Source organism: Rhinolophus sinicus, chromosome 3 (assembly GCF_057876585.1).
Source record: "Rhinolophus sinicus isolate RSI-liver-muscle chromosome 3, RSI-T2T, whole genome shotgun sequence".
Taxonomy (NCBI): Eukaryota; Metazoa; Chordata; class Mammalia; order Chiroptera; family Rhinolophidae; genus Rhinolophus; species Rhinolophus sinicus.
The window spans coordinates 91,948,524-91,964,435 of record NC_142503.1 but is presented as its reverse complement, the minus strand read 5'-3'; the positions used below and the strand labels follow the sequence as shown (position 1 = coordinate 91,964,435).

At 49.4% G+C, this 15,912-nt stretch overlaps 1 protein-coding gene across 9 annotated transcripts in view; it reads right to left on the bottom strand.

Moving 5' to 3' along the window:
- The window catches only part of CUX1 (cut like homeobox 1), a 346,843-nt gene that overhangs the window by 91,510 nt on the left and 239,421 nt on the right, over positions 1-15,912 (bottom strand). For all 9 annotated transcript variants that reach the window (XM_074328379.2, XM_074328374.2, XM_074328378.2 and 6 more), the window contains exons 9-10: positions 9,250-9,298; positions 1,432-1,536 (exon numbers count right to left, since the gene is read on the bottom strand). In XM_074328379.2, coding sequence (XP_074184480.2) covers positions 1,432-1,536; positions 9,250-9,298 — 154 coding nt within the window. The remainder of the gene's footprint in view (positions 1-1,431; positions 1,537-9,249; positions 9,299-15,912) is intronic.

Below are 15,912 nucleotides of genomic sequence, written 5' to 3'. Positions count from 1 at the left end.
ACAAAAATCCATTCTCAAAAGGGGTCGTAACACGAAAACTTGGCTTTAGATTTATTCCTGAGGAATCATTTAGAAGCCCCATTTGAGGTGGCACAGGGCCCCAGTCGAGGCTCGGCTTGGCTACGCTGGTCAAACTCTCTGGGGCAAGGGATTTACATTCACGGAGCTTCCGTTTTCTCATCTATATAAGGAAATAGCAGTACCCCATCTTATGGGTTAGGTGGGATAATGGCTGGCAAACTGACACATGTCGCACTTACACGTGAACTTATTACAATAGCATGTTCCCGACTTGACTGCGCTCTCTCTGGGAAGGGCATGGCTCGGTCCTCCTTGCTCTCCCAGTGTCTGCCCACCATGGGTCCTGGCACACAGCAAGGGCTCTCTGACTCTTTTTAAAATAAAATAACACCTACGAGTATGGTTCACTCACCAAAGGCTGTCAGAGATGAAGGGATCTCTGGATCACCTATTCCTTACTCTACACATGAGAAATCTGAGGCCTAGGAAGTCTAACTACCTGAGGTGTGTAAATGAACTAGTGACGAAGCTGAGCTTCAAAACTGGGGCTCCTGGGTAAGAGGTAACGATGCCAGCCACAATAAGAGTAACTGCTGAGGTTTCCTGAGGACGTACTATGTATCAGGCTTGCTCCAAGCACTTTGCTCATAATAATTTCTGGAACCCTTGTAGAAACCCATTTTTTATGGATGATGAAACTGAGACTGAGGGAGGTCAAGCCGCTTGCCCAAGGTCACATGACAGAGCTGGGGTTTGAGCCGAGGGGTGTGGCTTAACTACACACCGTATCACTACACAGCACTGAAGGGGAGTCTGGAATCCGATAGTTCAAAGCTGCCTCGATCAGGCTGAGAAAGTTCCGGCCAAGAGCAATTTTTACTAATCCTCAAAAAAATCAAGAGGCAAAAGGACCAGAATACGTCTCACTCCTCTTGAACACACTTCAGGTGAGATTGTGGCGACCACAGACTTGGAGCTGCCTGTTATGTGGCCCTCCCAGCTCATCACCAATTCGTTCTCACTCTGGAAAGACACTCAGAAGACCAAACTTCCAATTTTGCTGCATAATTTTGGCAAAGAGCCAGTTTCAGATCTCCACCCATCCCCCAGCCGCTACCCCACAAGCCTAGCCCTGAAGACGCTCGCTTTAGTGATGGGATTTGTCTCCACCTCCACGATGGGCGGACGTCACTGACCACAGAACACAGCATTGGTGCATAATTGGCAAAACTCTTCCTGTGACCCTGACAAATTCCATCCTCAAATTGTTAAAAGCAGTCCCCTCCAAGATAGCAGTCTTGTTTAAGATATTATTGCCCACAGGGACGTTTACAAGCAGAAGAAGAAAGCAGCTGTAGCACAGAGGTACAGACGCCAGGTGGACAGTCCACACAGGGCCGAGCTACGCACCACGTCCGGCGCCTTCTGGATCTGCGAGGCCAGCTGGAGAGAGTGGTTGGCTGACGAGAGCTGCTCCCTTAAGGTCTCCGCCTCTCTCTGAGCCACCTCTGCCCTCTGAAGGAAATGAAAAGGGTGAGAAGAGAAAGTACATTCAGTTTAACAACTGACAATTATTACAAGAACATTCATCAATTCATGCCTGACTGACTATAATTGATTTTCCTAAACACTCAACCTAATAAATGCTAGAAAAAAACATAGAATGTGATGGATTTTTATTTTAAACAGTACAAGGAAGAAATAATTGAGCGATTATGACAGTAATTTAACGCTAGGAGCAAGGAATCCCCTGCTGATAGTAACGCTCCAGCCCACTGAATTTCCCAGACTGAATAAATACAAGTGGAAATAGAGTCTTTTGATTCAATTTCTTTCTATTCTCATAGACCACGAAGATTTTATTGCAGGATTACTCCTGGGAGTAATTCTCACGGGTAAACAGTGAATTAAAGACACTCTGGCCATTCTCTTCCTAAACACAGACACAATGTTGTGGTTGTTTTCCTTCGGCAAGTATTTCCATAAATGTACAGGGTGTAAATGCCACTTCTTTTGTGAGGGCCAGGCTTATTTCAACATATTTAACCCTTCACCCGACAAAGTTTTCTAATGCCGATGCTGGCATTCCAGCCTAGCAGCCGATCTCACGCCAGAGGCGGGAGGGTGGCCCCGGCCCACTGAGGGACAGGGAGGAATGGAGCTCACTGCAGGAAGGCGGCCCGAAGAGAAATGAGTGGGTGTCTCCATCATCTGCATGTAACTCCGGGCCAAGGAAACCAACGCCACCGGATAGCAAATCAGGATTTGCCACTGGACAGCGAGAATGCGTCACTCTCGTGCCCCCCACCAGAGAGGGCACCATGGTACAGCAGGCAGCAGTTGGGCATTTGGGGACACAGGGACCAGGGCAAGTTACTTAACTGAGTTCACTAAGCTTGCATCTTCCCATCTCTAAAATGGGAACATCGCCTTCCTCTCAGGGGCCTCGCAAGGATTAACATCTGCCACGTGCCCTGTACACAGAGCTCATTCAGAAATGTTTTATTAATGGGCTTGCCCTGATTTTACAATTACAACTGAGACGAAACTCTAGAATCGGTGAGAAACAGTAGCTAATTTACACTGGGCATGAGGACTGAGAGGAATTGTGCTTATTCTTTCTACCAGACTTACATTCTGCTAATAGAAAAGATTAATGAGAAGCCTGGCTAAGCAGGGCTATTTCATGTATTTCCTCATTTTGTGCTGTGATGTCACGTGTCTACTAATTGCTAAGAAAGATTGAAAAAGAGAAACAGGAAGTGAGCCTGCCCCAGTACTCACTGATCAATCTAGCTGTATGAAGGAAGGGTTTGGCAGCCATAAGAGATGATGTGACAGCAGCATGAACCTATCTGCTCTGCATACAGACAAATGAGGGTATTTCTAAGAGCAGTTACTTCTGCCCAGGGTGGTGGTGGTGGCTGCCTGGCCGGCTTCTCCAGAGCTCTTGGAATTGCACTCAATTTAACTCGCACGGCTCCTGGCCAGGCCTGTCTGTGCTCAAGCAGCCACCTCCCACCCTCTCTGCTCCTAACAGAATCTGGAAGCAGCCGCCAGGAAAGGCAGCGATGTGAATGGTGTAGCCAAGATGCAGGGGTGATTTCTGGTTCACGCTAACTGCAGGAAAGTCTCCTCTTGAGTAAAAAAGATGTCCCCCACTTTATTTTCAGATGTGCCACTCCACATTTTTCTGATAAACATGTCAAATTACTGAGACGTTTGCTCTTTGCTTTCTAGTCAGCTAAACCCTTGGGCATAATATGTCCATGACTTTGCCAGGAACAGGGTGCATTCTGACATCGTTCTAGTCCCTTTGACCAGGAAAAACATTTCTTAGCCTGGTGGGGAGCTGTTCTGGGAGCAGCCAGGGCACAGCGTCACTGCCCGCCCCTCTGCGAAGTGCTCTGGAACCAGGGGGCTTGGCCAGGCCTGGCAGTGGCTTCACGACCAGGATCTCATGTGGGCATTTAGCTGTTTGCAGCCGAGCGTGTCTCCTCGAAGGCCAATGGTTCACTGAATAAGGGATCTAGCTGTTAATGATTTCATCCTTAACAGCATAATTTCTCCAGAGTTTCTATACTTTTTTTAGTTTCCAAATTCATGTACAGAGTAGCTCTGTGGCCTATTGGTGGTGGTCAGCCTTTTATCACATTTGGCTTGACTTGGGTTACTCTAGTGCAACTTTGTGATTGTTTAGTAGGACTTCTATGACTTATTTAGGATTTATACCCAGAGTTGAGGTGTACAAAATGAATTGAGGTGGTTTGTGTAGCTAAACAAGGACAAAGCTGAACAATTCAAAATAAAAACAACCCTGAGAGTGGCTGAAAGAGATTCTGTAGTTACAACTTTAGCCTCATCTTTGGCAGCTGAGGCAGGAAGCAAGGGGTGCTGTGCTGGGTCAGTGCCACAGTTTCACTTGTTCCCAGGGTCTCCATCTTCCTGATGACCACAGTCCACCCAGATAAAGCCATGTTTCTAGAACAGGCATCAGTTGGGGAAGGTGGAAAGCTTTGGTGCTGCTTTCTGATCTGGAACCCCAGACACAGAAATGTGGCTGCTATAACACACTCAATTTTGTTTCCATGGACGGGGTCCCTTCCCCCTCCCTGACCCTCCAGAAGCAGAGCCTGGCGACTAGGGCCATGGGTCTGGCAGGCAGCGGGTGGCAGCTCCGGTGTGACTCACTGGCCACCCCGTGATGAGAGCAGTGCTTTGCCAAGCCTGAGCTGCACTCCTGGGAGATTTCCCTAGCTGGTGGCTGCTTACTTTTGTACTTTTCTGAGAAGGGCGGGTAAATGTGGGAAGCACAGGGAAAGCAAAGAAGGAGCTAGAACCCGAAGGTAAGCCCACTTCAGTGATTCTGCAGGAGGGAGGTCAGAAAGCTCTACCAAGAAACGTACTGCCATGTGTCCCACGCTGGCCCTTGCTGGCAACCAAACTCCCCGTTTAGATCTGCTGCCTGTGTTTCTGGGGATTCAACACCTATCAGTTGGGATTTCTTTCTCAGGTCAGCCAGGTTGAAAGCTAGAACTACATGAAGGCCACCCATATAAATGGTGCTTGTCAGCCTGAGTCATGCTTCTCCCCCCACAACGGGTGGCTGCAGGGGCTCTCTAGTCCTCGCCGGTCCGCCTGACCTGGGAGCCCAATTTATTACATGCTGAAACCAAGGATCGCAGGGGACCCACGGGGTGACCAGAGGCATGGACATGGCTCGCCTAGTGGCAAGGAGCCTCAGGTGAAACCAGCACCCCCTCAGCACCTACGAGTGCCCACGTGGATGGGCCACAATCCAGCGGGAGCTGCTCACAAACCTCTGCTGGATGAATGGGGGCTCTCAGAGGTGTGAATTATTACCCTCAGTCTACAGATGAGGAAACAGGCACTGGGAGACTGAGGATTTGCTCATGGGTGGGAAATGGGAGACGTGAGATTCAAACCCAGCCATCCTTCCCCATCAGAACACAGAAACCTTGGTCAAAGGAAAGGCCACGCCTTTGCTCTGAGCTCTTTTTGCCCTTTGCATTTTTCTCCACTCTTGGCTCCTTCTCCTCGATGAAGATAAACTGTGGTTTCCAACTTAACGTCAACCTGAAGGGTCTTCTGCTAGGGCCGTCTCCTCCTCAGAATCAGGCAGGTCAGCAGGAGGAGGCACTCTTGCCCCTGCTCTGGCTTTGTGCCCTTGCGGCTCAAATCAGAGCAGCTCTGACGGAGGGCGCAGCCAGAGACGCTGACTGAGCTACGGAGCCACAGACAGGGTTTCATGTGGTTGTGGAGCACACAGTTGTGGTTTCTTATTTCCCATGAAGTCTCAAAAGTTCTGAAACTTTACTGTCACCAATTAAGACGGTGAATATTAACGCAAGTGCCTTGAAGTTTAACAAGCAGGTGTAAGTAAGACCGGACTTAACCGACGGTCGGTCTCGGACGGCCCTTCCACTTCTCCACAAGAGAAACACAAGTGCTTTAGCGATAAAACAGAGCTTCAGGTCTCGGTACAACATTTTGACTATACACCTAGCGCAAAAATAATGTTACATGCCAGTGAACTAGTAAATTGCTCCCCCTGGGGATTTCCCCTGATGGGAAAGGCGGCTGAAGCAGATGCCTGGCTGTGCCCGCGCCGCGGGGCGGCTCCCTGTACATGTCCTGCTGCCCAGCCCTCCTCTGCCTCCTCTGCACTGGGGCGGCCTCATTTCAGGCCCGCGCCATCCTTGCCCCGATAGATCACAACAGCTGCTCACGGCTCTCCTGGCTTCTGGTCTCTCCACTTCCATTCGTTCTCCAATGTTTAGCCAGAGGATCCTTCTAGAACTGAACTCGGAGGTCTCACTCCCACCACGGTTCTCCACTGTTCTCAGGACGAGGTCTTCCACACACCTGGCTGGATCCCCTGCTATGGGCCCACTCGCCCTCCCTGCACCCCCTGGTTCCAGCTTTACAGAATGGCCTGGCGCCCCGCTGTCCCCCAGGTCCCTCTGCATCTGCCTGGAACACCATCGCCCTCATGTCCACCTGGGAGTTGTTCTCCCTGTTGGGTTGTCCAGTCTACCCGCTGAGTCACCCAGTTCAGTTCCTCTTTCCATTCACTCTGTGTCTTACCCCGTCTCATACCCTTAGTGGGTGGCCTGCATCTGCCTGCACAGCTCTGGTGCCAGGGAGCTCACTCCCGTCGGTGGCAGCTCTGGGCACCTCCAGAGCCAGAAGTGAGAGCAAGCTTCCCTCCCACCAGCCTCCACGTTTGGCCATGAGAAGGCCCGACTCCTGCCCCTGGCCAGTCCTGGGGAACTGTAAGGATAGAATTCATGACGTCCCCACCCTAGGCCTTCTCCTTAGTAATCTTTTAACATCCCATGTTCCTGAAATTATTCGTCTGGTGCTTGGTCAAATCCCTCTGCCTTCTTTTCCTGCTCTCCAAAGATTAGGAATGCCCCCAAACCTCCTGGTATCTTGTGTTAGTGTTAGGCCATGTCCTGGCCGTGGAGGGGACTCTGAATGCACTCTAGGTACCCACTTTCCTTAGTGTGGGTTCCAAGATAAATTCTAATTCTCCGGGGATGGACTAATTATTACAGAATCACCACCTCCTTCGATCTAGAAACTATGTTCATTAACACAGCCTGAGGTTGCATTAATTTCTTTTGGCAGCCGCATCAGGCTATTAACTCACCCTGAGTCATTTGGTCAGAACTCTCTGAGGCCTCTCCCCACCCCCACCATGCTGACATTCCCTCGGGCAGGAGTTCATAATTCTTCCACCAAATCTGTGCTTCTTTAGCAACTCTACAATGAACACTTATGGAAGCACCTACTTCTTAGCCAGGCATTTCACCTCTAAATCTCAAAACAATCTTGCAAAGGAAGTACTAGTTATCATTCCCTCCCTCCCTTTCTCATTTAAAAAATTAAAAGAAAAAAGTAATTATGGTAAAATACATGTAACAAAGTTTACCATCATGACCATCTTTAAGCGTATAGTTCAGCAGTATTAAGCATATTTACATTGTTGTGCAATCCATCTCCACTTTTCCATCTTCCCCACCTGAAACTCTGTCCCCATTAAACAACTCCCCGCCCCGTGCACCCGGCCCCGGGCACCCACCATCCTACTCTCTGTCTCTGTGTCTACTCTAGGGACCTCATATAGGTGGAGTCATACAGTGTTTGTCCTTTTGTGACTGGCTTATTTCTCTGAGCATAATGTCCTCAAAGCTTATCATTTTTTTTCTCTTTTCTTTTAAAAAAGAGCAATATAAGTAGTTAAGAGACTCGCCCAAGGCCACACAGCCAGGAAATACCAAGCTGGGACCTGAATCGAGTTGTCACTTTGAAGGTGGCACCTTCCTCTATGGTCCTGCCTGGTGTCTCCTAGGAGAGATTCACCCAAGTGGCTTTCAGCCCTTTGAGAAATACATCAACTCTGCCAGACTTCTCAGTACCTGGGAGCTGCCCCTGAGCCAGTACACTTGATATTCACAGAATAAGGTTATCTGCCTAACAAACCAGAACTTACCCCAAAGTGCCATCAAAAGGGGAGGTACCCCCACGATTGGCTTGGGGGAGGGTGAAAATGTGAGAATTGCAAACGCAATTGTGTGACAGAGAAAGTTAACCCCTCCTTCCAGTAACTATTGCTGAGTTCAGGTCTCTGCAAAGTTGAGCAGTACTAACTGAGTGAAAACAAAGGGACCAAAGTAAATTAGTTTATCACGTGAAGGGTAAGTAAGTGCTTAAGCTCCTCTGTGAAATGAAGCAGCGCTGCTTAGCAAGGAGCCGTGTGGACGCGGCACTTGGGAAATGAGGCAGTTTGAGAAAGAGGTGCAGGGGCCCTTTGTTCTGCAGTGTCGTCCCCAGGGTGCTGGTGAAGAGCACAGGCTCCAGTCCTGGCTCTGCAACCGACTAGCCGCTGACCTCAGTTTCCTCATCTGTAAACTGGGAATCCAAATAGCACCGACCTCAGCGGCCTGCAGTGTGGTTTAAGTGACTCTGTTCATTGAAGTGCTTAGAACTGAGGCAGGCACAAAATCAGTTACTCAAGAATTGACAGCTCTTCTTCCTATTACCAGGATAACTAATATGTAATGAGTTATCTCAGGTCTTCATTCCATGCATCCCTACTGAGCACCTGCTATGGACCGGGCCCAGGATCCTCAGTGGTGAGTCTGGGTATGCAACATGGAACCCACAAAGTTTTCCTCAAAGAAAGAAGAAATCCAGATATCCGCAAGGATTATTCTTACACATAAACTGACTTCCACATTTCAATCAGACTATAGGATGATTTTATTGGCCAAAGAACAGACAGGGACACTCCTTCCCGAGCATTTGCCAGGGTCTGGGTTTGCAATGCCAGTGAAGGAGCAGGTGCCCTGTAGAACTCCTGCAGGGTGGGAAGCAGAGACCACAAATCTAGGAAGGGCTTTTAGCCTGTGGGGATAAAGCTGTGCTTGCCTGGACCACTGAGGCACACCACTAAGCTTTCCTGTGCCTGTGGCTGCCCAGCGGTAAAACGGAGTAGGGGACGGCCATAGCCTGTGGCTTTCTGGGGCTGAGAAATACCACAGCTTTGGCTGCTTCTATCCATAAATAAAAGAAATGGGGAGACCTCTTCCTTTGCCAAACAGCAGCACCATTTGCTGAAGCAAAATGTTTTACTGTTCTACGGAGCCATTGGGGAAGGAAAGCAGTCTGTAGGGTGGCTGGGTTTTCCAGGCAGCTAAGTATGCAGAGGCACCCAACACTGTCTGCCTGTTTTGTGCCTGGACACTATGCTGGATACTTCCTGCAAGGCATCTGTGCCAACTAAGTACCAGCCAACAGGGGCCTGTCAGCTGGGAGCCCTTTCCAGACAAGTGGCTTCAACTCAGCAGGGAAGGAGTGATAAACACTTTTCTACAGTGTAACTTGTCAGTATAAACTCTACAGCATAATGGCTGCCATGCGAACAGAGGCAGGTGTTTGAGAGACGGAATGAGAAGTCGTCCCTTTGCAGTGGATGTTCACCAGGGGTATCTGGGACCACATCAAAGACTCTGCTGAGGAAATAATGTCTGTGACCTTTTGTGTATTTCTCATGATATCAGGAAAAGTGTCAACATCGATAGTTGTACATAAAAAAATACGAGAATAACTGGCCTTCTAACTTAGAGAGAAGCATCTTCCAAGAAGGCAGAAATGGCTACGCTATTGCGATTTTATGCCTGAAGCCATCAAACATCCTACCTGGTTTGCTCTTTCAAGGTCCGTCATGATCATTTCAATTTCGTCGGCCCTAGGAGGTGAGAGAGAGTGCACATTAGTCAGCAACAAGGCAGGCTCAGGGGTGTCCACGGTTCTGCACTGGGCAGAATGACCCACAGGCACACAGGCCAGGCAGAGTTCCCAGCGTTGGGGGAGAGGGGCCACACAGATGGGTGAGGGGCACCACTGCCCATCAGGAGAAGGGGGGCTTGCATGGGAGTGGGGAAGGACGGCTGCCTTTGAGGGGCTCCCACTTTCGTTAGGGAGAGAGCCATAAAAAGATAAAACACAGTGTCCTGCCAAGAGACTGGATAGAGCTCTGAGCAGAGGACTCTGGGAAAGCAGAGGAGGGGGACATGAATTCTCCTTGGGGAGGGAATCTGACAAGGCTTCAGAGCAAGTGACATGTAACCTGGTTTTGAAGGATGAGTAGAAGTTTGTCAGGACCGAGAAAACCACGAGAAGGTGGCGGGCAGGATGGGAACGCAGGTTGGCGGGTTATGTCGTCTGCTCTATAACCCACCTGAGTTCACTGTCATCACCTGGCCTGCTCATACAGAGGGAGTTTCCAGGTGCTTTTCCCCCCTCTTATTTTCTGTTTTAAAAGTACTTTCTTGAGTAATTTGAAGGCAATAATATCATTCCAACATATAACTTATGAGAAAGAGGAACGCTGAGAATCCTATTGAGAAGGGCAGAGTTAATGTCAAAACCTACGGGAGGTTAGAAGCAGACCCCTGGGCAAGTCACTGTCCCGACTTCTGTAAGACGGTCCTGCTGATCGCCTGCTGACGGAGCGGCGCAGCCGAGGAGGGTGGGATGGAATGGTAGAGCCAGGCACCACAGTGGAGTTCAGGGCCCACTCGGGCGGGGGCCTCTGATTTCCCACTCCACGTGAACCTGAGCTCTCTATGCTGCTTGCAGGGCTCAGTGCTGCACACTTGGCCCTTCTGCAGGGAGGCTCCTGCCACCTCCCCCCTTGGCCCACCTCCCACCCCCACAGCCCTGTGCTCTGACAACTCCCACCACTTGTGGGCTGCGAAACAGCCTCGACCTGTGTGTGCAGTCTGCAGAGATCACCCTCCACTCCTGGGACACCATCCCTGCCTTCCGCCCCTCCCCCCCGCCTCCCCAAATCCTCCCAGTGGCTCAGTCTCAGGGAGTAGCACAGCCCAGACGGTCCCCCTCCTGTCTGTGTGACTTCTTTGCCCTCATCCCTGAGGCTTGGCATTGGGCTAGAGGCCAGAGTCCTGAACGCAGCCTGTCCTGCCAGTGAGGGGCCAGCCTGGGGCACCGGGATAGGCCGGGCTGGAGGGTTCTTCTGTCCTTAAAACCTGCTTCTCTGGTGCTAACCATCTACCCTTAACACCGAGTGTTGGACAAACTATATTCAGGTCCTGGCTCATAGGTTTTTGCTGTTTGCTGCGCCCCAGGCTTTTCCAGCCTTTCAACGCACACTGCGATTTGAGGCAATCTTATCAACGCCCAGCAGCCCTAGCGAGCAGGTAACAGATGCCTTGTGATCAGGTTCAAGGCTCATTGTATCTGTTTGAAATAGTATCCTGCTTTCAAACTGGTATGAGAAAAGTCTGAAACAACTCATAAAATGGCCTAGTTAAATGAAGCTATTTTTAGGATGACTTTGTGAAGAAAGCAGTGTCTCTGGAAGACAAACACCCCAACTGGGCCTCTGCAGTGAAATGCCGGGTGCAAGGGGGTGCGCCAGGGGCGGCTTAAATTACGAAACATCTCACCGCATCATCTGAAATGGAAACCTTTAAGAGCTCATAGAAAACCTGCCGCACCAAAAACGATAGTCTAATGACGACAAAGCGTAAGAAAATAATGAAATGTGTTCAGGGTCTGCAAGATGACAGAAAAGGATGCCTGACAGGACAGGAAGCTGCCACCTTCACAACGTGCTCAAGTGCAAGCTTCATTGGACACAAGATGAAATAAAAAGTGAACACTTTTCTTAAGGCAAATCACAACTTTTAAACAGTTTTGAACTTTGATACTCAGTTATTGATATGTATTTACAAAGTCCAGATATACACGGCAAACTTCCTCGGCTAATGGCATCATTCATTCATTCACTGATTCGTTCCATGAATGTTTCTGACACCTGCAAGTTGCCTGGCCCTGGGCGGGGGCTCCGGGGCCAGCACCCAGCGGCTTCCGCAGATCCTGCCAGGGCCGCACATTGACAAGAGAAGGACGGAAATGCTTAGATGCTGACTACCTGAAACGTGATTTCCAGGTGATGTCTCACCTCTAGTTTTGAACAGATCAGGGGAGCTGGCTGCAGGTGGGGAATGGCCTGGCTGCGTGAGCAGAGGTCCCAAGCAAGTGTCTTGGTGAGGGTTTTTCCTAATCTCTCCTGTTGGGTCCTTGTCGTGCAAGGCCTGCGGGGTCTCTGCTCCCGCTCCCCACACAAGAACGCAGGATATGGTGAGGCCAAAAAGGAACACCCACGGAGCCATAGGTAGGGGAGTCATACCACTATGGTCTCACTGGAGGCTGGGTTCACTGGACGTGCGACCTGCTGTCCGTTTTTCTGCCAACCGACCGACGACTCTCCTCCACTCTGCTCCTCTACTCTCCTCGGCTCTCCTCCGTAGCCGCAGCAGTTATATTAGCGGCCAATTGGCTAAGTGGCCACAGCTGACGGCCATCTACTACCCGAGCCAGCACCCTTCCACGTGAGGCTGAGAGCCTGTAAACTACTTTCTGGGGCTCTGTCCCCACAGTCCTCCTGAGCCCTTCAACTTTTCTTTAATTCTGGCTAATTTATCTTCGTCATTCAAATATTTCTTCTGCTCTGTGTGCGACGCCTATCATTTGGGTGTTGTTGGCGCATCTACTCCTATGCTCCACATCATTCAACCTTTCTTTATCCTTTCCTGCTGCCTTCTGGATGGCTCTTCAACTTGATTCAACTGTAGCTGTGCTCATCCTGTAATTTACCTTTTCTCTTTTGCTCCTGTTCTGTTTTTCTGTTCTTCATACCTGTTGTTTTTACCTCATTCTTTTTAAAATTATTCCTTGTTTTTGCTTTACGTTGCTATTTCCTTCCCTTGTGTCCTTGAGTATATTTTTCATGGTTATTTTGTACTCGTGGCCTATCTGGTTTGCATCAATCACACACACTGTTGGGTTTGGGGGTCTGTCTTCCAGAGAGATGTTCTCTTTGGGCGGGGGGGGGGGGGGGGGGTACCAGCTACTCTTCCTGGCAGCATATATGAGGGAGGACAGAGAGGGAGGCCCTGCTGTGTGTCTCTCAGGATGAATTGAAGAAGAAACGCACACAGCAGGCATTCAATGCATTCTGCTGAATGAAGGAAGGAAGCGGAGGGGAGGGAGGACCCCCGGTCCAGAGGAGTTGCTGACAGCGCCACCAGGAGGCGCCTCTGGCCAGTGCTTCACCTTTCATTCTTGGGAGGCCCCAGTCTTGGGGTCCAGACAGGAGGGGTAGAAGTGTGGCTGCCTCTACCACAGGATGGGGGCTGCTGGCCCATCCTCACCTGCTTGTACCCACTCCTCAATCCTTGCCTGGTCCTGCCATTGGCCAAGGGGCCGGACAGGGTCAGACATAAGCCAAGGCTAGACTGAGAGGGGTTGCCAGGGGCCTGCCTTCACCAGAGGCTGGATCAGCAAGGCTGGGACCCGTGGGGGCTGGGGAGTGATGTCCCGATCCTGCCAGATTTAGGGGACCTGGGTGGGCTTGAGAGCCTTCTCAGATAGTGAATGGTTCTGGATGCTCATTAGCATGCCTAATATCTAGAAAACTATGCATCATTTCGAAAAGGTTTCAAGTCACTTATAAAGAATTAGTCACAATTAAACAGGAAGGTGCCTTCTCGACAGTGTGAGGCAATCACTGGAAATGAATTTCAAGTTTTTCCATCTTGAGGTTGGTTTAACTTTGGTTACTAAGCAACCGTTAAACTGACCAAAATATTGAATGTGATAACAACTACAGCACCTACCTTTCATTATGAGAACAATTCTCATATTTCCAAAGCTTTCAAATGACAATGACAACACTGAGCTCTGCTGGTAAAGAGGGCTATTCAACACCAGGTATCCCGATGACAGCAGGGCCCAGAGGGGCTGCAGCTCCCATTCACAGAATGAACCAGAAACCACAGAAGGAGAACCAGGGACTCAGTGGGCAAGGAACAGTGCAGATTATTATTTAAAAGTCTGCAGGCTTGTGATTCTTTTTTTCAAAGGGAAGGCTTTTTAAAATGTCCAGCATAGAACTAGCAAGATACTTAACTATGACCAGGGCTCCTGAGCATGTGCAGTGCAGCCACGGGCACTGCAGACCAGGACCACAATGGCGAGGGCTTCGAGCGCCTGTGATGGTCTCACCTCAGCACACGTTCCCACTGAGTCTGCTCAGTTCACTTCTCTCCAAACTGCTGCCCCTGCCCTCCCAACAAAATGAACCCTCCCAGAAAACCACCCAGAGGTTAACACTACAACTATAAATGTTATCTGAAAAGTGCAGTAATGAATGAAATGACATATGCTTTCATGTCAACAATATTCTGAAGGTTTTTCATTCTTTTCGTTTTGAAGGCTCAACGACCACCTCAGGATCTGGAGCCTGACATTAGTCTAAAATCATTTATTTCCCAAAGTCTGTAATAACTGCACATATTGTTTGCTCAGCAAAACCATTTATTATAAAAATTTAGTTCTCTCACCTTTTTATGAGCTGACAAAACAGCTTTCACTGATCTATTAACCTGCACTGCATTCTGCCCTGCTCCAACTTCTAACACTGGATGATTTCAGCTTGGCCTAGAATATGGAGTTTATTCAATCGGTTCCCTACAGATCATTTCAGGGTATTCTCTGCGTTAGCACACAATTTTTAGGAAGAACTTAAAAAGACACGGTCAAGGTCGATGGAAGGGAAATGACATCCACACTAGAAGCTCTGTGTTTACTTTGACACTAGCCTCCTGAGTGCTAAGGCAACAGGGCAAGGCTGGTGCATATTTCAATACCCAAACACTCATACTGCCACCAGGAGCTGTTAAAACAAACCACATCTACAAGCAGTTAAAGAAGTGTCTGTGGCAGCCTTCAAAGACCAGTGTGTCTTCTCGGACCCAAGTCAAAAGCCAATACTCTCGATACTAGATTGTAAAGTTCCAGCGCATCAAAAGAAGAAATAGCTCAAGATTAATCATTCCTGCTTTAAAAATTAAAAAAAAGCTTCAGCCTGTTTAATAAAGTGCAAGCTCCCCCCTCCACGTTGCTGCGTTTGATGGCCTCAGCTGTTAGGAAGGCGGGCACCTTTCCTGACAACGCACACACCAGGCCAGGCTCTCTTAGCACGAGGAGGTAGAGGAGACACAGAAGCAGGACTCACTGGGCCGGCATCAGAGGAGCAGGTAGGAAAAGGAGGTGGCCAGGGGGCCAGGTGCTGAGGAAGGTTTCTTCGCTATGGGTCTGGAATCCCCTTAAATGGGGGTCGGGGTCCTCAGGAAAGGTACCCCCCTCTGCCCGCGCACAGGCACACAGATGAGGAAGTGGGTGCAGTGCAGAAGTCTGATCTCATGGCGAGGAAATGTGCAGTCCCATGTGAGCCAGGGCAGGACTGTACCCAGGGGAGGTGTCACTGTGCCCCCTCTCTAACAGGAACTGGCCCACCCTAATGGGTGTGGGCCACAGACTGGGGCGGGGCTGGGGCAGTCTCTGCTCAATGCCTACTAAGCACCTACTACGTGCCACAGGTGGAGGGGAAACAAACGTCCCAGATGGAGTTGTCACAGTGCACAAATAGCACGGAATGTAAAGGGGGCAGGGACCCTGCTACTGCCTTCTCAGTGGTGGGCAGAGGGGGGCGAAGGGACCCAAGTAATTTTGGTATAGTGACAGCCTGGAACCAGGGACAAAAGGTTTGCAAACACGAGGAGGAGAGGACGCGGGTCTGCATCCTGAAGGATGAAGACGAGTCTGCAGGGCAGAGGGAGGAAGAACCTTCTGGACAGAGGAAGAAAGCACAGTGCGGTGGGTGCCTGCTCCTTTCTGCGATGACTTTGTGGTTGCTCTCTGGGGCTTCCATGGCACCCTGTGCCCTCAGCTGCACATAATGCCAGGCTGGCCTCTTCCTGCCCCTTTTATGTGTCCTATTTCTTTCTGCTGGACGCCAGCACTGCCCAGGGCTTCCAGAAGCAGCATCGAGTGAAGGTGGCAGACAGGACCCTGCCTGGCGTCTGACTTCCAGGGCGATGCACTGCAAGTTTCACCGTTAAGCATGTTCCTGATTTCGGCCTTTAAATACGTATGTTTTTATTTTGTTAATGAAATATCCAACTGTTCCTATTTTATTAAGACTTTTTAATAAAAGATGGATATTGATTTCATTAAGTACCTTTTAAGCATTTATGGAGCTAATTAAATGGTTTCTCTCCTCTGACCCACTAAACTGGTAAATTATACTGACAGTTATTTGCCCCCTGTTTGGTTGTGGTGTGTTACATATTTAATGTGCTCCTAAATTCTATTTGCTAATATTTTATTTAGTATTTTTTCATAAATATTTATATGTGAGATTGGCCTTTATTTTGTCTTATCTTTGTCAGATGAAGTCATACAAAACACCTTTAAAGCATGTCCTTTTTC